Source organism: Hypanus sabinus, chromosome 16, assembly GCF_030144855.1.
Source record: "Hypanus sabinus isolate sHypSab1 chromosome 16, sHypSab1.hap1, whole genome shotgun sequence".
In the NCBI taxonomy this organism is placed as follows: Eukaryota; Metazoa; Chordata; class Chondrichthyes; order Myliobatiformes; family Dasyatidae; genus Hypanus; species Hypanus sabinus.
Genome location: NC_082721.1, coordinates 34,394,660 through 34,418,144, shown reverse-complemented (window position 1 = coordinate 34,418,144; position 23,485 = coordinate 34,394,660). Strand labels below are relative to the sequence as shown.

Genomic DNA, 23,485 nt, shown 5'->3' with positions numbered 1-23,485 from the left:
GACCAACACTGGACCGCCCCCTGAGAAATGAAGTAGGCAAGTGTCGGCAAGTATTTTGGGTCCAGTGACCATAATGCTAATAATTTTAAAATACCTATGAATAAGGATGGGGCGGATTCGTAGGTTAAGGTCCTGAACTGGAGTAGAGTAAATTTTGGAGCAATTAGTGAGATCTTGCAGTGGTTTATTGAGCAAGAATGTTTGCAGGGAAAGGAGCATCTGCAAAGTGGAAAGCTTTTAAGATGTGATGTCATGAATTCAAGGCCTGTGTTTCTTGTTGGGATAAAGGACAAGGCTGGCAGGTCTGGGAACCCTACCAGATATTGAGGGTCTGGTTAAGAAAAAGAAGGAATCATAAACTGTGCATAAGCAATTGGGAACAGGTGAACCTCTCGATGACTACGAGAAGCATAGGAGTGCACTTGAGAGGTAAGTTAGGAGAGCAAAAGAAAATATGAGAATGATCTGACATGAAAATGAAAATATGAGAATCATCTGACATGAAAATGAAGCAATACTCTGAGCGATTCTATAGGTACATTTAAAGGGTAGATAGAGAGAAAATAGACAGATTTCTTTAAAGATGAACATGCCTATCTGAGTGTGGAACCAAAGGAAATGGGAGAGATGTTTAATTAATATTTCTCTTTAGATTTACTGTAGAGAAACCATGAAGTTGGGGAAATCAGTGGTGTTAGATTGGACCACATACAAATTAGTAGAGAGGAAGTATTGGAGAGTTTAAAGCAATGAAAATGGATAAATCCCCAGGGCCCGAGCTGTTTCATTCTCCTGTGAGAAGACAGAGAAATAATTGCCAAGGGCCTTACAGAGCTTTGTGCTTTGTCTCTGGCCATAAGTGAGGTCCTGGAGGAACATAGAGCAGCTATGTTTAGAAAGGATTGCAAAAACACGACAGGAAACTACAGGCCAGTGAGTACATCAGTGACAGGTAAATTGCTGGAAGGAATGCCAAGGAAAAGGATCTATGAACATTTGGAGAGACAGAGTCTGATTTAGGACAGTCTGCATGATTTTGTGCATGTCCAACAAATCTCTTGGGAGTTCTTCAAGGAGGTAACCAAGAGGGGAGATGGGGGTAGGGCAGTAGATGTTGTCTATATGGACTTTAGAAAGACCTTTGACAAGGTCCCTCGTGGCAGGCCAGTCTCGAAGGTTGGAATGCATGGGGTGCAGGAAGAGATAGCAGACTGGAGTTATAATTGGCATATCGGTAAGAAGCAGAGGTTGATGGTCTTGGTTGCTTCTCAGTCTGAAGGCCTTAATCTGTGTCACAGGGGTCAATGCTGGGACCTTTGCGGTTTTTAATTTATACAGACTACCTGAATTTGAATGTACAGGGCATGAACATAAAGCTGACACCAGGCCAGGGCATTTCATTGGGAATACTTCTGATAAAGAGTCTCGGCCCATCATCAGCTCTTTATTCCTCTCCATCAATGCTGCCTAATCTGCTGAGTTCCTCTAGCTTAAAGTATTTTATTAAACTGGAAAGAGCACAGAAAAGATTTATCAGGACGTTGTCTGGACTTGGGTCTAAGTTATAAGGATACTAAGACTTTATTAACTGGAATGTGGGGTGACCTGATAGAGGTATACAAGATCATGAGAGGCATAGATAGGGTGAAAGTACATTGCCTTTTCCCAGTTAGAGAACTAAAATCAAGAGGGTTTAAGATCAAAGAAAGGGACCATCAGTGGCAGCTTTTTCATGTAAAGGGTAGTGCATATTTGGAATGAGCTGCCAGATAATGTTCGAGGTGAGCACATTAGTAACATTTAAAAGCCATCTAGACAAGTTAATGGATAGGAGGAGGACAGAGGTCTAAGCCATATGGAGGTAGATTGGACTAGTTTGCTGAGCAACACAGTTGGCAGCAGGAACAAGTTGGACCAAAGGGCCTGTTTCCATGCTTTATGACTCCACCACTGAACACCCTACCATCCAAACAAAAGTAAGATTTCAAAAATATTCACTCTCTCGTCTAAGAACTACTACTTTTGATCATGATCTATGTAGTACTATAGTACAAAGCATTCTTGCAACTATAATTTACACATGGATAGAATTTCATCAGAATGTAAGGCCTTGAGACTCTAACCAGGTGGCTATTCTTTATCTATGGCAACAGGCAGCATCGTAGCTAACACAATCCTCCTATCCCACAACCTGAACCAATAGCCGCAATTTCCAGTAGAGGGCACTGGTCATCAATTAGGAACATTCATTTGTTTCTCTCAGGCTGAACTGTAAAAACATTGTTGTGCCAGAAACAATTCCATTGTATAACTTTGAGATTGGACGTCATTTTTATGGATCCACGGAAATGGTAATTCTGAAATTATTACAGATTTGAATAATTAGCTAAATTCCTGATTTATTTATTTCTTTGTGTATGACTATTGAATCATTTAATTGTTATACCACGGAAAGACTTGGGACATTATCCCCATGTCAGTTCTCTACCTGAATAATTCTCTAATGACTTTACTCCATAATTTTGCAATTATTTTTTTCCACCATGCACTTATACTGTTCCATTTTGAAGGCCACAATGGTTGCTGCCTCTGCACAACTACAAGCAGTACAGTTTAGATTATAATCAGTGCCACTGTTTCTCACCACACTCTTAATTCAGCAGTTGACATTAACTGTATGGGTTAGACTGGATAAGGACATTAAAGTTCTTTCCCTGAAGGACATTAGTCTGGTTTTTATAACAATCTGATAGTTTTGTGGTCACCATAGACCTTCTACAGTAGCTGAGTAGAGAGCTTCCTAACATGCTGAATCATAGCAGGGTACAGAAACTGCACTGCGGCAGACAGGAAGGTTCTACAACGGGTAGTCAAAACTGCCCGACGCATCACCAGCATGGCTTCCCTGCCACCAGGGACATACACTATATACAGAAAGGTGCAACAATATCATGAAGGATCCCACCCAACCGGCTCAAGGACTGTTTATTTCAATCTCATCAGGGAGGAGGCTGCATAGCTCTCAAGAACACCAGTCTCAACAACAGTTACTTTCCCCAAGCAACAAGGCTAATCAACACTTCCATCCACTAACCCACCACCATTACTTTATCATTTCCTGTCAGTCATCTTATGTGTAGACACTCCTGTACCGAGAGTCACTTTAAGTACATAGATCAAAGTATATAAGCTATCTTATGTATTTATATTTTTTATGTTCTTTATCTTATTGTGATTTTTTGTGCTACATCAGATCCATAGTAATAATTATTTGATTCTCCTCTACACTTAAAATGACATTAAACAATCTTGATCTTGAAATGTTGCAGTTTCTTTAAATTATACATTAATCATTTAATTAAGGCAAGATCTAAACTTGGGTCTCTAAATTATGAGCCTAGATCTCTGAATAATTAGTCCAGTATTTTAACTACAATGCCACCATTGCATAAATATCAAATCTTTTAAAGGTGGCATTGTAGTGTCATTAGAAAACACTACAGAAAACAAATTTTTTTTAATAAAATCGGTTTACTTTTAAGTTCTATAACATCATACAAATTTCATTCTTCATTTGCTACAGATTGTCAATTATAGATTCTTGCCAAAGCATTTTCTCCAAAGCCCAACTTTGAAAATTGAAAAGTATAAGGCATATATCTTACATACCATGCAATAAAAATTACAAACAAACTCTCTCATTCACTCACCAAAATTTGCTATCATTGCATGCAATTTACAGGAAACAAAAGAGGTGTTCCATTTTCACAGCAAACAATATTCAACTAAAGAGATGCGAAACAATATACAAGAATACACAGAACTTAACTACACTCACCAAATAGTCATCTGGTCGAATGCCAAAGAGTTCCCTAAAGTAACGAAATGCTACTGGAGCATATGTTTTGAATCTGAAGTCAGGAAAATGATGTGCTGGGGTCAAATTACTACCTTCACTGTAAATTAAATGAAAACAATTACAAATCATACTAAAATTAAATGGAAATATTCACTACCAATTTTGTAGAATACATAATTGCATGCATCCAAATGATGTCCCCATTTATTCATAGTCTAATCGAGCACCAGTGATCAGCTTACCTCTCTGTATTTAAACCCACTAAGGTTGAGGTGCAACCCAAAATATAAATGGTGACACACAGTACTAATAGCTTACAGAGATAATCTAAATGTTTACAGCACTAATGATAGGACATAAACACAGAGATGCTTGAAAATATGATCACAACATAATAAGTTCCCATTTTATTACATATTAATACTTTTTTAAAAAAATTCACATTGTGAAAGTAGTGACCTCCTTGCTGCTGATATAGTGCACACTCAGTGAAGGGAATGGACGTTTAGAGTGTAAGGTTCTTATTTTGAAAGATATTGAGTTTCGAATGCTGTTAGAGCTGCCCTGACCCACATGAGAGTATTCCATCACAGTGTTGATTTGTCTAGTAATAATGAAAAGGTATTTGGTTGTCCGGAGATGATATTCTCACTGTGGAGTACCAAAGCCTCTGATCTATTCAATGTCACAATACACATTAAGCTGGTTCTTTTAAGATTCCCTCATTATTAATGCTTAGATTATTCATTGGACACAGTGGTACAAATAGCAGAGTCACTTGTACGGTGCATCAATGGTATGGTGCAAATGTTACTTGCCACATACCAGATCAAGCTGGAATATTGTCCTACTGTTGCTGCATGTAGACATGGACTGCTTCATTTGATGAGAAGTTGCAGATGCAAATGATTTTGTGCAAGTGCAATCATCAGCAAAAACCTCCACTTCGGACCTGAAGCAACTGAAGATAACTAGGCAGAGGCTACTCTCTCAAGGAACTTCAGCAGTAATGTCCTAGAGCTGGAGTGATTTGACTGCCAAGAACCACAACCATCTTCATTTAAGAAAAAATAAGAAAGGGCTCATCAGAATAGTCTATAGGAATTGCTCCAATCACAACATTACAAGAACATAATATCACAAATGAAGATTCAGAAGAGATTTACAAGGATGCTGCAATGTCAGAAGAATCATAGTAATGACAGTAATTTAAAGGAGAGTTAAATGTGATGTGCAAAATCATGAAGGTCCTAAAGAGAATGAACAGGATGGATCTATCTCCATATATATGGAGGCTGATAACAAAGACATATAGATCAGGTGAAAGAAATAAGGGCAAAAAAGGATTTTTTTCCTACCATAAATGGAAATCATTGCTCAAATGAGTAGTGGATGCAGTAACTTTACAAGATTTAGGATGTTCCAGACAAGAACTTGAGCCATAATTACAAAACTATGAACCATGATCTTATTGAATGGCAATTTTTTGTTCTGTTTTTTTTGTGCTTAAATGCAGTCACCAAATTACACACAAGTTCATGCAAAGACTTAGTTGTCAGTTTGAGAATACTTAGTTCTGAATCAGACTGTCAGGATTCAGGCCTGACTACAGCCTAGGTTGAGCCTGTGGCCCCAAGGGAGAGTATTTTGCTAATTATGTTGTCTTTTGAATCAGACATTTAGTGGAGTTATCTCTGTCTCTCAGCAAGTTTAAACATTCTTTTGTTTCATTCAGAAAGTCTTTTTCTTGTTTTTCTCCAATAACTACACATGGATATTAACCAACTACATATTATGTCATTGACCTGAAAAATTAACTCCATTTAACTTCCAAATGATGTTGTTTGATCCATTGAGTATTTCTGACATATTCTGTTTTATCTCAGTGTCCCAGCTTCTGCAATTTTTTAATATAATTTTCCACTCATTGGTTTGATAATTACCTGCCTACATAACAGTGACTACATTTCAAAAGTTATTCTCAAGCCAAAAAAACACTTCATAATATCCTACAGACACAAGGTATAAATACTAAGGTCCACTCTGATCTCCTGGTGTAATTTTTGAGAATAGAAAATATACTTCAACAATTTCCAACATCAGACACCAGATTCATTAAAATGAAAATCATAAAAAACTTAGCAATTAAAATAGCAACTAACAAAAAATGTACAATCATGCATGGCCAAAAATTTACTTGGAGAAAAGACAGACTTGCCTAGGAAAGAATATGCTTTCAACCACATAGAAATCTTGCATCAGCACATCTCTTTCAGGCTTCGAGCTGAGATTTCCTACCGTGTATCCAATCCCCAGCTGAATGGCTCCTTTGAGAGTGGATGAGCTTGTCTGCAAAATAAACAATCAAATTTTAGGGGTTTTTTTGGTACCAGAGCTGAAAACAGTTTGTGCCCTACAGCTTGCATGTATTTCCAGCCATGTCAACTAAGAATAAAAGGTTAAAAAACATCACTTGATCTTATTGCTGAGCACTTCACTGGAGGTAAAAATAATAGATAATTTTAACAGAAACTACTTATCAAGTTAGTACATCTTAACTGAACAACTATCCATATTATCTTTAGCAGAACTGGAGATTAAAATATTAAGAAAATTATATTTCCATAGAAAAATCATATTTTTAGACTTTTTTTGTGCAATGAACAATTCTTGCCATTATAATTGGTCATTAATGCTGCATTTTAAAGGCAAGATTAAACCATCAAACAAACTTGACTTGGTTAGGATTATGTATCAGAAGCAGTAGGCTGGAATTTATGTAATAAGGTGATAAGCAGTCCAACTTAATATCACTGCAACATTTAAAGCAGATTTTAATATTAGAAATACAGGCAGAAGTACGATTAAATTGGGCACATGAAATAATCAAACCAAATCAACAGAGGTACGCTGACTAGAGTTCAATAAGTAATTGCTTTGCACCATCATCTAAATAGTTTAATGTTGAAAAATGCTCATTTTACAACTTCTAAACTCAAGTTTGAATCTCAACACATTAGAATCATTGGAGGAAAATCTACTAATTAATTACAGCAAACCAAAATTTGCAGTTGGATCATTAAACTTCAATTAAGCAATCAAAATGGCATAATCCAATTTAGTGGGTAAATCCCAAGACAATCCTTTTGAAATGTTAACCTTTCTCCTTCTTTCAGACACAAATGAAGAATGTAATACCAGCTTCTTTTTTTGTTATCACTTGACATTAAAAGTTTTTCTTTTTATCTCTAAAAAGATATAATATATATTCAAATTTAATAATGTGCAGGATGTTCAGTTTCAAAATATTACATAGGAACAAAAAACATTTTAATAGCTGTGCCCATCAAATCCAAACAGAATGCTAGTTTTTCCGATGTGTAAAATGTAAAAGTGTAAAACTAATTCATAACAAGTAAAATGAAAACAGGAACAATTAGGGAAGACAGACTGCCGATAAGGAATTTTGTTAAACTTGCATATGACCTTAAGACAGAATACCTTTTTGTATGTAGTTTCTCCAGAAGCATCCACTCCCCTGTGTCCCAGCTTTTTGCCTGCAGGTGCATATGTATTTCCAGAAGAAGAGGGCATCTTGGTGGTAAAAGTAAAAGTATTGAATATATTAATTATCAACTTGTATTAAGCACCAGTCATTACAACATTTGGTTGTGAAAAGTACATATAACCAAAAAATTTTCTTACCTCACTCAAACCTGATTTCTTATTCAAAGATTCTGTAAGTGAAGAGAAAGAGATAAAGGATTTAAAAGTGGCAGCATCAGTCTTAAACAGAAACTAAGACAAAAGGAGCAAGTCATTTATTCCCTCAAAAGTGTTGCAACATTAAATTATGCCATAATTAACTTCTACATGCCCACTTTTGCTTTAAGCAAACTTCGCTTAATAGCGATTTTTTTCCTTTATTCATACAGACAGAGCTGAATATCTGTACTTCCAATATTATGTTGAAGGGAAATCCTGCAGTGATGCCTTTTAAACTAACTGACTTTCAATAACCTCCATCATCGTTTCTGTTATGTACAACTGGTCAAATAGACATCTCCCCCCATTTCCACCAAATTCAGTTTTATTCAAATTCTTCCTTACCACACTCAGTAATATGCCAATGTATTGTTCATGGGCAGAGACTGCTGCAATTCATCTCTGCTCTTTAGGTTTTTAGTATTGAAGATAATGAGATTTGAGACCAAATGAACCTGTCACAGTCTAAACTAAGCATTAGTAAGCATGCTATTACTAAGTAAGCAACTTTTAGTAGTTCTGCCAAACTCAGCTATATTTACTAACTGCCAAGAATAGATCAGGGTGATAGTTAAATCCTGTCTACCTTATCCAAGCTCAAATGGATGTAACTACATATATGTGTCATATCCAAGTCTGATTGGGTATATTCTGCCGAGACATCCAAGTTCATCAGGTCCTGCCAGGGCAGCTCAGTCCAACTCACTGCTTCATTGAGTTCAGCTGGGCCTGTTGTCCATGGCTTGTGGCAATGCAGTCTTCTCATTATGGGAGCTGATGGGTGTCTCGACCTAGAACAGGTGGGTGACTGTCTAACATCCATATTAAACTTGCCCCAATATCATAATTGAGTAGTGAAATCCCCAAACCAGCACCCTCCCCAACAAGAGACTACGCACCAAATACAAAGCACATTCTTTAGCAATGACATCAAGTTGCATCAACACCATAGTCAGGTTGTGGTATCTACCATAGACAAGAGTGCCTTCCTTGAGTATGCTGTCAAATAGTACTCTATGTCAATGGATGTGTCAAGAGTCAGGATCTGATACTCTACAATCTCAAGCTATTTGGAAAATATTTTGAATACTTGGATTTAGTGTGGATTGACCATATCAGATTGTATTTAATGTTCAAATATTGGCAATAGACAAACCGTATTTGTTGTGCTCCTTGCAGATGCACCTGAACAACTTTTCATTTAGTTTTAGTCAAAGATGTGACAGCTACCCTAGAGCAGTTTGGCTAGAGATGTGGCCATTCAATACAACGCACAGGATATTGTCAAACACCTTCTCTACATCCATATGTAAAGTAAAGCAAATTAGCTGCACATTGCCTTGTAATGGTGGCAATCTCAGATGATTCATCCATTTTACAATTCTGGCCAAAGGAGGCTACAAGCGCTTAAGCTTTGTCTTTCTCACTAAGGTGTTAGTTCTGCTGTCTTTGGGTTTAGTTGAATCTGAATATTCCACTATACAAATGTAACCTTTTCTCCCACTAGATGTTTCATTGTCCTCCACTATTCATTCAGTACTGTGGGGTTCAGATAATCTGTCTATGAAATTGCTAGTTTTGTTCAAAAGCATTCTGCTTGTACTGTGGCTTCTCTAGCTTATCATCTCAATTGTAGGCAAGCTTGTTGCTACCCCAGGCATGTTCTCATTGACACTAACTGAACCCAAATTTGATCACATGATTTGAAAGCAATGGTGGAATAAGGGAATATACCAATCTTCAAGGTCACTTTTCATGACCTGGTTTTCAGATAGATTTTGAACAACTGATTTTTGGCAACTTTTATTAAGCAACACTGTCCATATAATACAATGGGGAGCATCCTTACTGTGAAAACAGCACTATGCATCTGTAAGAACTGTGCAGTGGTCACTTCTACCATACTATCATCAAGAGATCCACCTTCAACAGACAAACTTATGATTGTTTCCCTTCTGTTGGTTCTCTCATGAAGACTGGACGACTCCCAAGGACACATTCCCATCATGTCAGCCAGGAAATAAGGTACCATGCTGGTTATGGTTTCTGTTTTATTTATTGAACATTCAGATTTTTTTTGCAAAATACTTCTCAGAATATTTTAACAAACCAGTGTATGAATTTTGATATTAATAGATTCTACTTATTATGATCATTCAACTGTTTCCAGGCTAATGGTTTATTAGCCATAACAAAAATCAGCATTAACTTAAAAAAAACTATTTTGTTTCTGAACAGTTTTACAACTCATCAATTTTTCATCTTTTCTGATAAAAACAATACACCTGCCTGCACATAAAATTAACATGCTTGCAAGCAGCCAGAATTTAAAACAAGAAAACACTGAATACACCAAAGACTCAGATCGCAACAGCAGCCTGACTATCAGGTCCTGTGCTTCAAAATTGATTGAACTATTAAACAAACTGCCCTAACACAACTGTGAAACTGAGATCTTACCAGTAAGCCAAGGAAGTGGAAATTGTTGTGTACTTAATACTTCAGTAATATTTGAGTAATATTGCAAATATATTGTTTGATTAAGCATTCGTTGTTGATTAACCACATTACTGATATTCTTTGATTAAACTTTCTTGAAATAATTCATTGCAATTATATGTAAACGTATGTGCATAGTATCTGTGATCATGCCACCACGTCATATGCATGTGCCTCGCTTAAAAGTAAAAATAAACGCACATGAGGTATCTACTGGCTCTGTGCTTTTCTTTTAAAATTTTTTATGTTTTGGAGTTATAAAACATCACAGCAGCAACAGGGTATTTTTTAAAAACAACCTATGATGACGCTACCTCCCGAAGTGCAGCGAGACGTTCCGAACTTTAAAAAATGCAGCAAAACTTTCGAGTTTCTTTGGAAAAGGACATTGTGGAAAATGAACAAAATCAAGGATTCATAAACAGTGATACCAGGTGATAATAATAATAAGAAAAGAGCAAAAACGCCTGGCAACATCGGAAATATAGGCACCTTCAATTGAATAAGATTTAACTGGATTTTGTATACTGAGCAAATTAAGCAGCATTTTAACACAAATGTAATAGCCAATGAGAAGGGAATGCCAGTTTTGATGAGTGCATTGGATTTAAAAATATCTTATTTGCTTAGAAGTCTGACTGCGCCAACCAAACCAGCCGAAATGAGCTCTGCTGTATTGTGAAAGTAATGCATTAACATTTAGAACCAAAAACGTTGTTGATTACAGAACGCTTTAGGGTTCATAAGCAGTATCAAAACAGAGTCCATTTCAGCATACTTGGCTGAATTGAAGAGATTGTCTGAGCATGGTCAGTTCAACGATAGGCTTAATGATGCACTGAGAAATCATTAATTTGTGTAATCTTAAAAGAAAGCTCCTAACTTTCAAAAACAATTCCTAACTAAAGCGCAACTCACATTTAAAAGAGCAATTGAAATAGCTGTATCAATGAAACAAGCAGCCAGAGAAGCAATTGAGTTAGTCAGGATTGAAAGTAAGCATGAACAAGATTGCAATGTCTAAACCCTAACTCTGTCTGACCAAATTGTGCTACTGTTTTGACAAGGGTTCCCATATCCAAGATCAATGCAGATTTAAAGGCAAAACTTGCCAAAAATGCAAAGGCGGACAAGTACAAAGAGCATGTCAGGCAGACAAAAATAAGTGAACTACACAAGGAAGGGATAAAGATAAAAAGTCAAGTTGCAGTTTCATAAAAGCAGTGGTCTACGTGCTGTTCATGAAAAAACTGATAATGATGAGAATGACACAGGACTTAAGATTTTGAATGTGAAAACTAACAAGAGATCAGCAATACACCAAAAGTGAATGGTAAATTAATTAAAATGAAATTGGACACTGGCTCAGCTGCTTCAGTTGTAGAGTAACATATGTGACCCTCTCACCGGAGCTTGTACACAAACTTGGCTCGTTAGCTAACTCTGCTAACAGCCATGCAATTCAGTGGTGAAAAGGCCACCTTTCATAAACAATATACATCTAGGTTCGGTATGATTTGGGGTTCAACCAAACAGTAAAGTTGGGATGTTCCGATTAAAGAACATTGATTGTAGCTAGTGGTGTAGAAATATTGCTCCATGCAAAGTTATCGTTCGCCAGAAAATTAACAAATCGTACACCTGCATAAAACTATAAAGGAATACCCTTACCTAATTTACAGTTACAGAAATAAAAGAAAAACAAAAAGGGCCTATTACAGTTAAACCAGCCCAATGTGCACATAAATGTTGGAGGCGATTTGTAAGGTGTACCGCTTTGCTCACTGAATCCACGGTCTGGGTGAAAGCACCTGCTACTGTCTGAATATCCCTCGACTACCATCTTAAAGGAATTGGCTCTCTCAGGAGTACTGGCCCTTGCTCCTTGGAGCCATTCATCTCCACAAACCATTTCTTACAATGGGGACACTCCTTGAGAAGGCATCTTCCTATGTGCCCCTGATCAGCAGTCCCGCCAAAAGACCCCAAAACAGACTGTAAGTCCTGCAGAAATCTGATACCACCCAGCTCTCCCGAATCTCCCACTTTTGTCTGAGAGAGGAAGATTTTACAATTTTCTGAGACAACATTCCTAAGATGGACAACATGGCTCCTTACCTTTAACTGAAGTCAAGACTCTTACCAGCAGGATACACTGCTTTTGGACTATCGGAATCTGTGCACGCCAAACAGTTGCTCTCCTTGCCTGGCCACAGTAATGTTAAGCCATCAGAGCTAATGGAGCACATACTGTCTCTCCTGGGAAAACTCTACTCTTGTTCTATTTTTACAGAACTCTTCATACAGCTAATGCCAGATCAAGTTTGCATAGGCCTCGCTAATTCACCCATGAAGAACTATAGAGAGCTTGATAAAATGGCTGACAGTTTACACTCAGCTAAGCAGCAGTGTATTGTTCCTCCTCCTTCCACTCTCTCAATAAGCCCAGTCAGCAAGACCCCAACATAAGAACACACACGCCTGCGAAACAGACAACACAAGGCTTAGTATTTTACCATGCTCGCTTTGCTACAAATGCTACGAAGTGCTGACTGACTTGCAGCTTCGTGGACATCTTTTCAGGGTGACGCTTCCTGTGTGACACAAGTGCTCAAGTGAGGGCTTCGTCCTATTGATGAGAAGGCAAAGAGTGACAAAACCTCACTAAAGGCTGCTAACGGTAGCCGGATCCTGACGTACAGGACACAACAGATGATGCTCTGCTTCAGTGGGCGACCTTACATAGAGGACTCCATTCAGGCTGAAGTGTCTAGACCTCTGCTCAGTGCAGATTTCCTCTGTGCCCAAGGACTATGAGTCGATCTTAAGAATTGCCGGCTTGTGGATGTCAAGGACTTTGGGTCATTACCCTGCTCCCCCAATAAGTTCCCAAAAACTCTGTCATGCATGCACCACTGCATTTGAGTTTACTCGACTGCTGGGTGAATTCCCAAACCTCACCAAGCCCAGTCTCCACACCATAGGTTGTTTACCACATTTCCACAGCCGCCCACTAGTCCATGCTCACGCATAGAATGAACCTAGAAAAGCTGGCAACCTTGAAGGCTAAGTTTGCTAACATGGAAAGACTTGGTATTGTACGCCTGTCAAATAGCCCCTGGGCTTCGCCCCTCCACATGGTCCCCAAGTCTGATGGTGGCTGCCACCATGTGGCGATTACCCATGCCTTAACAAGGTCACAATCCCTGATCCTTACCCAGTTCCACATATCCAAGACTTTTCAGCATAAGTTAATTTTTTCCAAAGTTGATCTAGTTGGGGCTACTACTAGGTGCCTGTGCGTTCAGAGGACATTCCCAAAACGGCTGTGATAACCCCGTTTGGCCTCTGAGTTTCTGCATATGCTATTTGGGCTGAAAAATGCAGCACAGATTTTCCAATGGCTAATGACTCTGTATTTGAAGACATAGATTTTCTTTCTGTTTACCTGGTTGGCATACTTCTCGCCAGTACATCCAAATTCCAACATGTTTCTCATCTCCGCACACTTATCAAGCACTTAAGCCAACACAGGTTGATTATTAAACCTGCTAAATGCTAGTCTGGATTGTCAACCATCAACTTCTTCAGCCATCACATCTCCACAGCAGATGCAAAACCCCTCCCCTCAAAATTAGCTGCAATTACAGATTTCTGACTGCCCCACACTACTGAAAACATACAAGAGTTGAGGCATGGAGAATTCCTATCACTGCTTCATTCTGTAAGCTGCTGAACTTGCACTTCCCCTGTATAGTGCACTTAAAGGCAATATCCCAATTCACATGCTTGACTAGCCAGCGGACATGACCAGGGCATTTGATGATACCAAACAAGCTCTCTACAGCGCGACACTACTGGCGCACCTACTTCCCAATTTACTGATAGCCATTACTACTGATGCTTCAAACAATGCTGTGGGTGCTGTACATCAACAGTTGGTCAGAGGTGTGTGACAATCACTCACCTTCTTGAGCTGGCAGGTTACTCCCCCCAAAAGGAAGAATAGCATCCTTGACTATGAGCTCTCAGTCTTTATCTGGCTTTCTGCCTTTTACACTTTCTTCTAGAGGCTCCCATTTCACAGCATTTGTTGACCACAAACACCTCATGATGGCCAAAATATCAGATCCTTGGTCTGCATGACAGCAATGCCAACTGGCCTGCATATCAGAGTTCACAACTGATATACAACATATCAAGGGTTAAAATAACACTGTGACTGATTGCCTTTCACAGCCAACCATTGTAGCCATACCCATAGGGGTTGACTATGCTGGCATGGCAGTTAACCAAGAAATTACCCAGAGGTCCAGGCTTACTGAACAGCAGTCACGGGCCTGTGGTTGGCTGACATTAAGTTTGGGGATGCTGGGGTTTCTCACCTGTGTGATGACTCAACTTTCAACAGGTCTACCTCTCCCTATAGTGCCCATAAATTGGAGGTGGACTGTTTTTGACTCCATACAAGACCTCTCGTATCTGGGCCGGAAGGTCTCACAGAAACTGGTTGCACTAAAATTTCTTTGGCATGGCCTTAGAAAGGATGTGCATGATTAGACTGCAGCCTGTGTGGAATGCCAGCAGGCAAAAATATTAACTGTCATGTTCAAACACCATTGGCACCTTTTGAGGTCCCTGAGTGACAGCTTGACTATGTCAATGTGGACCTTGATGGTTCCCCTCACACGGTTTCACACACCTCCTTCCCATGCGGGACTGCACCACCAGCTGGCCAGAGCTCATCCCTTTAGCATCGACAACAGCTGCAGACATGGCTCAGGCGTTCACCTACACCTGGTTTGCTTGGTTTGGCACCCATCTGATATTTCCTCTGACCATGGTCACTAATTCATATCACATCTCTGGGCTGCGATGGCCGAGAACCTCAGCATTAGGCTACATCACACTATGGTGTGTTGCCGATAGTCCAATGGCCTATGTGAGTGGTTACACCACTCACTGAAGGCTGCTCTGAGGGCTTCCCTGATGGATGATTGTTGGCATGATATATTTCCCATCGGTCCTGCCGGGGCTCAGAACAGCTACAAAAGAGGACGTGTAGTCATCCGCAGCTGAATTAGTATTCGGGCAGCCATTACGCATGCCAGGTAATTTCATTCCTGCTTAGCTTCTCAACAGCATTCCAACCTCTCCAGTAAACTCAATTCCTATGCACCTATTCCTACCTTCCATCAAGGTGTACAGCACTCATTCCTGCTGATCTGCATTCCCCCTCAACTTTTTTTGTCTGCCATGATGCACACCAACATCCCCTTAGTCCCCCTTACGATGGCCTGTTCCCCATCTTAGAACAGAGAGAAAAAACTTTTATCATAGATGAGAGGGGTAAACCTGAACATATTTCAGTAGATTGCCTTAAACAGGCCCAACAAGATTTGGAGAATTCCACTACCATGCCCATGCCGTAACACAACCATAAATATGACAACACACCTCTGGAGGAGCCAAAGGTCTCTGCTGTTCCTCCATGCATGGAACATAGAACCCGAGCTAGAGACAGGCTCACAATGGCAGTTTTAGTGAATTCTTGGGGGGAGGGGCCTGTGCACGTAATTAGTGAAAACATACATAATTCATATCCACCAACATTGAGTGGGGTTCACTGTAAGAGGCTGCTCTGATGTGATGACGTAATTAAGTGCTTTGCATTTAGTATTTGGAATACAATAAATAAGTTATTATGGTTTTCCTTAAACATAAAACAGCTCCACCATTTTTATTTGCGTAAACCTACAGAGTCATTCCACAAATTGTGTCTTAATGGCATTTCAAAGATACTAAGCCTGCAGATACTCAACTAAGAACTTAAACTGGAGAAGAGTTAACTCCTGTAGGGATGACATCCGTTACAGTGAAATACAACAAATAACAAGGCACATTGTGTTTGTTTGTGGTAAAAACAAGAAGGCCAGCATTTGCAGTTATGAGTGGCTGAAACGACAACAACTTGATTGGAGATCTATTCACCATCTGTTGCCACATCCTTTGCAATAGAGTACACTGAAAGTGAATTAAGAAAGGTACTAGATGATGACACAACAGTGTTCAAGGATGCCACTGGAAAACTCAAACATATCAAGAGTAAAACAGTGTTATACAAAAATGCCACACCCAAGCTTTGCAAAGCCCATCCAGTTCCTCATACCGTATGTGATAAAGTAGCTGGTGAGCTACATCGTATGGAGGCTGAAGGAACTGTTTCCAATGATTGAATGGAGTCCATGGGCAAAACCTGCGGTCCCAGTTGCCTAGAAGAACGGGTCTGTCAGGATACATCAACCCAGTACTGAAAGTAGATCTCTGCCTAGGATAGAGGATATTTTTGCAAATCTCTCTGGAAGGAAACAATTCATCAAAGAGGACTAAGCTGAGACCTATTTACAGATGGAGATGTAAACACTCATCATAAACACTCAGAAAGGGCTTTATCACCATAATAGGCTTTTTTTTTGGAGTAGCATCTGCACTTGCACTTTGGCAGAAAATTATGGACTAGGTACTACAAGGCAGACAAGGTACTCAGTGTCACCTGGATGATATTGTTTTTAACCGGTAAGGATGACAAGGAACATCTCCAAAATCTCAGGACTGTTAAAAAGATTAGAAGGTTATTGGCTCAGAGCATGACACAAGTGTGAATTCTTTAAACCAAGCATCATTTACTGTGGTTACATCATTGACATACAAGCATTATGTAAGTGTGCTGAGAAAATTCTAGAGTGGTGGATACCCCAGTGCCAAGAGGTCCATTTTAGGATCTGTCAGTTATTATAACAGGTTCCTGCCAAACCTGGCTACCGTGCTCCACCCCTTGAACTCAACATGACAGAACAGGAAGAAACAGCAATAGATAATGCAGTGCAAGGTAGCTTTCAAAAAGCTAAAGGAAATTGTAACATCAGATACTGTATTCACCCGTTATGATCCACATTGTCCAATGGAGCTTGCCTGTGATGCCTCAGCTGGATATAGGATATAGCAATTATCATGTTATGAGTGATGGACATGAACTCCTGATAGCTTTTGTGTCACATTCCCTTACCACTGCAGAGATAAATTGATAGAGGCCTTGAGTCTGGCTTGGGATGTAAACGTTTCAACCAGTACTTGCATGGGAGAGAGTTTACTCCCATTACCGATCACCCACCACTGGTGTCCATCTTCCATCTACAGAAGGGTGTACCACTAACAGCAGCTGCACGAATGCAGAGATGGGTTCTGTTCCTTGGAGAACAGAAGATCAAATTCAGAATTATGACTAATCATGGGCATGTTGATGGATTGTCCCGTTTACCCTTGTAAAAGGAAATACCTGAAAACTGTACAAAAATGGACTCTCCTCTTGATGTATTCTCCCCAATGCAAATTGAAAATTTCTCTATTACACCAAAGAAGCTCCAAAGGGAAACCATAAAAGACCCCACACAATCTCAGGTATACATGGCCACCCAAAATGGCTAGAATATGCAGCAGAAATCCCAGTTCACCACTTTTTTCCCCAGCGCTGGCGTGAACTTCCCCTTTACGGAGGTTGCACTGAGTGGGGATTGAGGGTTGTTGTACCATCCAAGCTGAGGGCTAAAGCGTTGGAAGAGCTACATGCCAGTCATATGGGCGTGGTTAAAATGGAAGGGTTGGCTCAAAGCTTTGTCTAATTGCCTGGGATAGATCAGCAGATTGAGCAGTTTGCCATGCACTATGCTAACACATCCAGAAGATGCCAAGAGCAGTGCCTCCCCAGCTTTGGTAGAGGATTCATGTAGATTTTGCTGGACCATTCATAGCACAAACTTCTTGGTAGTAGAGGATGCAGTTACAAAATGGTCAAAAGAGTTGCCAGTAGCCCTCATCACTGTTGATGTGTTGAGAAGTCTCTTCTCAAGGGTTGGTGTTCAGTGACAATGGACCCACAGTTTGTTGCTGAACAGTTTCAGTCATTCCTGAAAATGAATAGAATAAGGCATAATACATCTACACCGTACCATCCAGCTACAAATGGCTTGGCAGAATGGATTGTCCAGAGTCTAAGGAACACACTAGCAAGCAATGTCAGCAGAACATACTACACTCACACAGAATCAGAAGCTCAACAATTTCCTACTTGCATATCACAATGTAACACACTCCACAACCAACATGAATTTGCATTCATGCTTGGATCTCCTTGAACCCAAGAACATTTGAAGGTTCCTCAGACAAGGAGGTATGATGTTTCACTCCTAGACGAGCAATCCTGACAAGGGACTACAGAGGTGATTAAAAGTGGGTAATCAGAAAAATGAAGGATAGAATTGAACCTTTCTCCTACACAATGGAGATTGCATCTGACATAATCTAGAGACGAGCAGATTCAACTGTTAGAGAAGAAAGGTGGCCAGTGCTATCAGAACCACTTCCTGCATCCCAGAGAGGAGGCCCCTGAAACTGAGATTGTTTCACAGCCACAAGTCTCACCTGCCAAGCAGAGTAATCTCCCCTTGTTATGAAAGACATTATCCCACAAGAGTAAGAAAGCCTCCACAGTTGATAAATCATTAGGCCTGAATGGGACCATTTAAAATTTACTAATGAGTTGGAGTTTATAGCTAAGCAGGGAGGAGTGTTGTGTATTCAATATTTCAGTAATATTTGAATAATATTGTAAATATACTGGTTGATTAAGCATTCTTTGTTATTTAAATAATTCATTACATACATATGTAAACGTATGTGCATAGCATACATTATCATGCCACGTCATATGCATGCATCTCACTCAAAGTAAAAACAAAACTAAACATACACACATATCTCCCAGCTCTGTGTGTTTCTTTTAATTAGTTTTTATATTTTGGAGTTACGAAACATAACCAAAGTAGCTCAGTTATGCCTTGTCTGTGGGAAAAAAAAGACACCCAAATCCAATCCAAGCAACTATATTCATGTTAACCCACTCATCAACAAAATTACACAAGGCATCTTTGGGACAAGCTCATTATTAAACTGCAAACTGATGCACTGTTTGGGTTCAGTTAGGACTACATAGCTTCAGAATTCACTACAGCTTTAAATTTAAGCAAAATCATAAAACCTGATTTCAGGAAGCCATATGAAAGTGCCCTTGCCACCAATACAGCATTTTTGCTACATGTGGCTTCAACAAACCAAGTAAAATTAATTCAGTGAGAATCACGTATGAGAATACAAACACCCACAAGTTCCTCCTAAAGTTATACACCATTCAGGCCAGGAAATGGATTGGTATTTCATCACTGTTGCTGGCTATGAATCAAGTTTTATTACCCAACAGCCTCGTGGCAGTACATTTAACATCGGTATATGTGCCTTCTGTTTTCTGTTACTTTTGCTTGAGATGCACTGCTATGGTTTAAGGCAGAAGCTCACCACCACATTTTTAAAGAAAATTAGGAATGGACAATAAAATATAACTTTGCCAGTGATGTCTGTACCCACAACTTCAAAGAAAATGGTAACAAGATTGTTCCACTTAGATTGGGAGAGATGATGCAGACAAGGTTGGTGCAGTTCTCTAGACACTCTTGTCTATGCATTTTCCAGCAAGATCACTGGAATAAATACTGTAAGGCTCATCGAGAAAAGCCTCAGTTTCCAAATAACGTTTAACAACACACAATTAGATAACTTTTTTGGTCTAACACAGATAATAAAGTGCACTGTATTTTCCTGCAAACATTCCTCACTAGTCCTTGCAAACACAAACACAATAATTATTTTTAAAAAACAATAACTATGAATAGATAGATCAGCGGGGAGTGTGATCCTTCTGGCCCTTTTCAGGCACCTTTTTGGATCTATGTCCTTAACAGCAGGTAAACTGATGCTAGAGTTTTGACTGTCCATTGTAAAGCCTTCCTTCCTGTCTGCCACAGTGCATTTTCCATATCATGCAATGAATGCAGCTTGTTAGGATGCTCTCAAATGTGTATCTGTAGAATAACATAAGTACAGATAGATGTGAAGAGTTCAGCCTCCTCAGAAAGTAGACAGATTAGCAAGCTTTTCTGATTGCATAAAATGTGTTCTGAGATCATGAGAGGTTATATGAGATGTGCACTCCCAGGAGTTTGAAACTGTAATTTACCTGCACTGCAGGTGACATAGAAACACAGGAAACCTACAGCACAACACAGGCCCTTTGGCCCACAATGCTGTGCGGAACATGTACTTAGAAATTACCTAGGATTACCACCCATAACCCTCTATTTTTTTTAAGCTCCATGTACCTACCCAGGAGTCTCTTAAAAGACCTTATCGTATCTGCCTCCATCAGTGTCGCCGGCAGCCCATTCTACGCATTCACCACTCTGCGTAGAAAACTTATTCCTGACATCTCCCCTGTACCTACTTCCAAGCACCTTAAAACTGTGCCCTCTCATGCTAGCCATTGCAGCCCTGGGAGAAAACCTCTGACTGTCCACATGATCAATGCCTCTCATCATCTTGTACACCTCCATCAGGTCACCTCTCGTTCTCCGTCCCTCCCAAAAGAAAAGGCCGAGTTCACACAACCCGTTCTCAAAAGGCATGCTCACCAATCCAGGTAACATCCTTGTATATCTCCTCTGCACACTTTCTACAGTTTACACATCCTTTCTGAAGTGAGGTGACCAGAACCAAGCAGTGCTCCATGTGTGGTCTGACCAGGGTACTGTATAGTTGTAACATTACCTCTCGGCTCTTGAACTCAATCCCATAGTTGATGAAGGCCAATGCACCGTATGCCTTCTTAACCACAGAGTCAACCTGCACAGCAGCTTTTGAGGGTCCTATGGACTCAGACCCCAAGATCCCTCTGATCCTCCACACTGCCAAGAGCCTTACCATTAATACTATTTTCTGTCATCATATTTGACCTACCAAAACGAACCACTTCACACTTACCTGAGCTGATCTCCATCTGCCCCTTCTAAGCCCAGTTTTGCATCCTATTGATGTCCCGCTATAACCTCTGACACCCTCCACACTGTCCACAACACCCCCAACCTTGTGTCATCAGCAAATTTACTAACCCATCCCTCCACTTCCTCATCCAGGTCATTTATAAAAATCACGAAGAGAAGAGGTCCCAGAACAGATCCTTGAGTCACACCACTGGTCACATGCAGTGTACTTAAATCACTTTCTGTTTTTGTTTTAGAGTTTGATAGGTGTTGGGTGTTCCTGTTCATGAACGATAAAGTTAACATGCAGGATCAGCAAATAGTTAGGAAGGCATGTGCTATTTTGGCCTATACTGAAAGATGATTTGAGTGGAGTGGCAGCAAAATCTTGTTCCAATTATACAGCCTCCATTGAATCACCTAGAATACTGTACAGTTTTGATTTGTCTATCAAAAAAAGGATATACTTGTAACAGTTCACTAAATTGATTCCTAAGATTTGTTGTATGAGGAGAATTCTTTGTACGTTTTTGTTGAAACTCCAAAATTCTTTTCGAACAGTACAGTACACATGTGCAATACATTGAGAGTGAATTTTCCATGATAACCATGAATCAATAACTTTCAAAAGTTCAGGTACAAAACAATAACTTGTCAAGTACTTTTTCCTAAAACAGGCTCATACAGAGCTGTACCTCTTCAACTATGAGAAAACTTGCCACAGGCAAAAATATTAAAATTATATTACAAATATAAGTGGATAGGAAAGGGAATCATTCAGCATCAATCTAAACAACAATCATTATTAGACTTTGCTCTCTGTGCTAATTTAGTGTTCTGAAACTACAAACTGAATTTGGATACCATTCATTTCTCAAAAAGCCTTAAGGCAAATCTGCTTTCTTGAAGGTTTTCAATACCACATTGGTAAAGCCAAATTGTCATTGTGCAAAACAAAATTATAAGATGTTCCTTAGATGATTCAAGCACAAAATTAAATAGCATCAACAAGCATGGCAAGAAATTACAGCCTCAGTATCTATCACCATACACAATCCTGAGATTCACTTTCTTGCAGGCATACTCAATAAATCCAATAACCCTAATAGAATCAATGAAAGACCACACCAACAGAGTAGACAACAAACTGTGCAAATGCAAAAAGGTAGAAAAATATAAATAATCAACAAATATCGAGAGCATGAGATGAAGAGTCCTTAAAAGTGAGTCCATAGGTTGTGGGAACAGTTCAATGATGGAGCAAGTGAAGTTGAGTGAAGTTATTCCTACTGGTTCAGGATCCTGATGGTTAATGGATTTTACCTGTTCTTGAACCTGATGGTTTAGGCACCAAGGCTCCTGTACCTTCTTCCTGATGGCAGCAGTGAGAAGCATGACCTGATGACGAATGCTGCTTTCCTGAAACAACACTCTACGTAGATGTGCTCAAGGGTGGGGAGGGCTTTTCCCATGATGGATTAGGCTATATCCACTATATTTTGCAGGATTTTCCATTCAAGGGCATTGGTGTTTCCAATTTCCTTAGGAAGTAATGGTGTTGCTGTGCATTCTTCATAATTGCACTTAAGTGCGGGCCCAGGACAGGTCCTCTGAAATACTAACACCAAGGAAGTTAAAGTTGCTGACCCTCTCCACCTCTGATCTTCTGATGAGGACTGGCTCATGGACCTCTGGTTTCATCCTCCTGAAGTTAATAATCAGCTCCTTGGACCAGCTGACATTGTGTAAGAGGCTGGTGTTGTTGTGGCACCACTCAGCTAGATTTCCAATCTCCCTTCTATATGCTGATTCATCCTCACCTTTGATTTGGCCTACGGACTAGCATAGGAGCTATGCTTAGCCACACAGTCATAATTGTAAAGGGAGAGGAGCAGGAGCCTAAGCACATAGCTTTGTGTTGCACCTGTGCTGATGGAGATGTTGTTGACCAAGTTGGTCCAATATTTCATACAATTTTCAGGAATACAGAAGTAGGAGAATGACTTCCCATTTCTCCATGTGAAAGATCAGCCCATTGAATAATAGATTTGCTATGAAATGACAGAATATCATTGCCCCATTTCTAAGCAGCTTTCAGCTGTAATAAGCCTCTCCCTGTACCACATAAAACCAGCTTATCCGTCACGAGGTAAGACACAAACAACAGCAGCCTGACTGCAGACTATCCATGCAGAGAACAGCACAACAGAAATACAGAGAACAGCAATTTTACATTGAAAATATTTTGGTTAATATCTCACATCTTGCTAATTCTGTTACAATTTACTTAAAACAAGCAAATGACAATTAGCTAAAGATTTCTCCGATTGCATGGGGCTATTGCTCAATGCTCAATAGCACATGTTACAACGTAATGATACAATACCTATTGACTGGTGAAATACTTATCTAAACATATTTCAAAATATGTTTAAAT

General features: G+C 39.6%; 1 protein-coding gene across 4 annotated transcripts in view; it reads right to left on the bottom strand.

The window, feature by feature from the left end:
- The window catches only part of LOC132406214 (phosphatidylinositol 4-phosphate 5-kinase type-1 gamma-like), a 232,539-nt gene that overhangs the window by 107,759 nt on the left and 101,295 nt on the right, over positions 1 to 23,485 (bottom strand). For all 4 annotated transcript variants that reach the window (XM_059991548.1, XM_059991545.1, XM_059991547.1 and 1 more), the window contains 4 exons: positions 7,565 to 7,596; positions 7,361 to 7,453; positions 6,078 to 6,208; positions 3,839 to 3,956 (listed from right to left, as the gene is read on the bottom strand). In XM_059991548.1, coding sequence (XP_059847531.1) covers positions 3,839 to 3,956; positions 6,078 to 6,208; positions 7,361 to 7,453 — 342 coding nt within the window. In that variant the 5' untranslated portion in view covers positions 7,565 to 7,596. The remainder of the gene's footprint in view (positions 1 to 3,838; positions 3,957 to 6,077; positions 6,209 to 7,360; positions 7,454 to 7,564; positions 7,597 to 23,485) is intronic.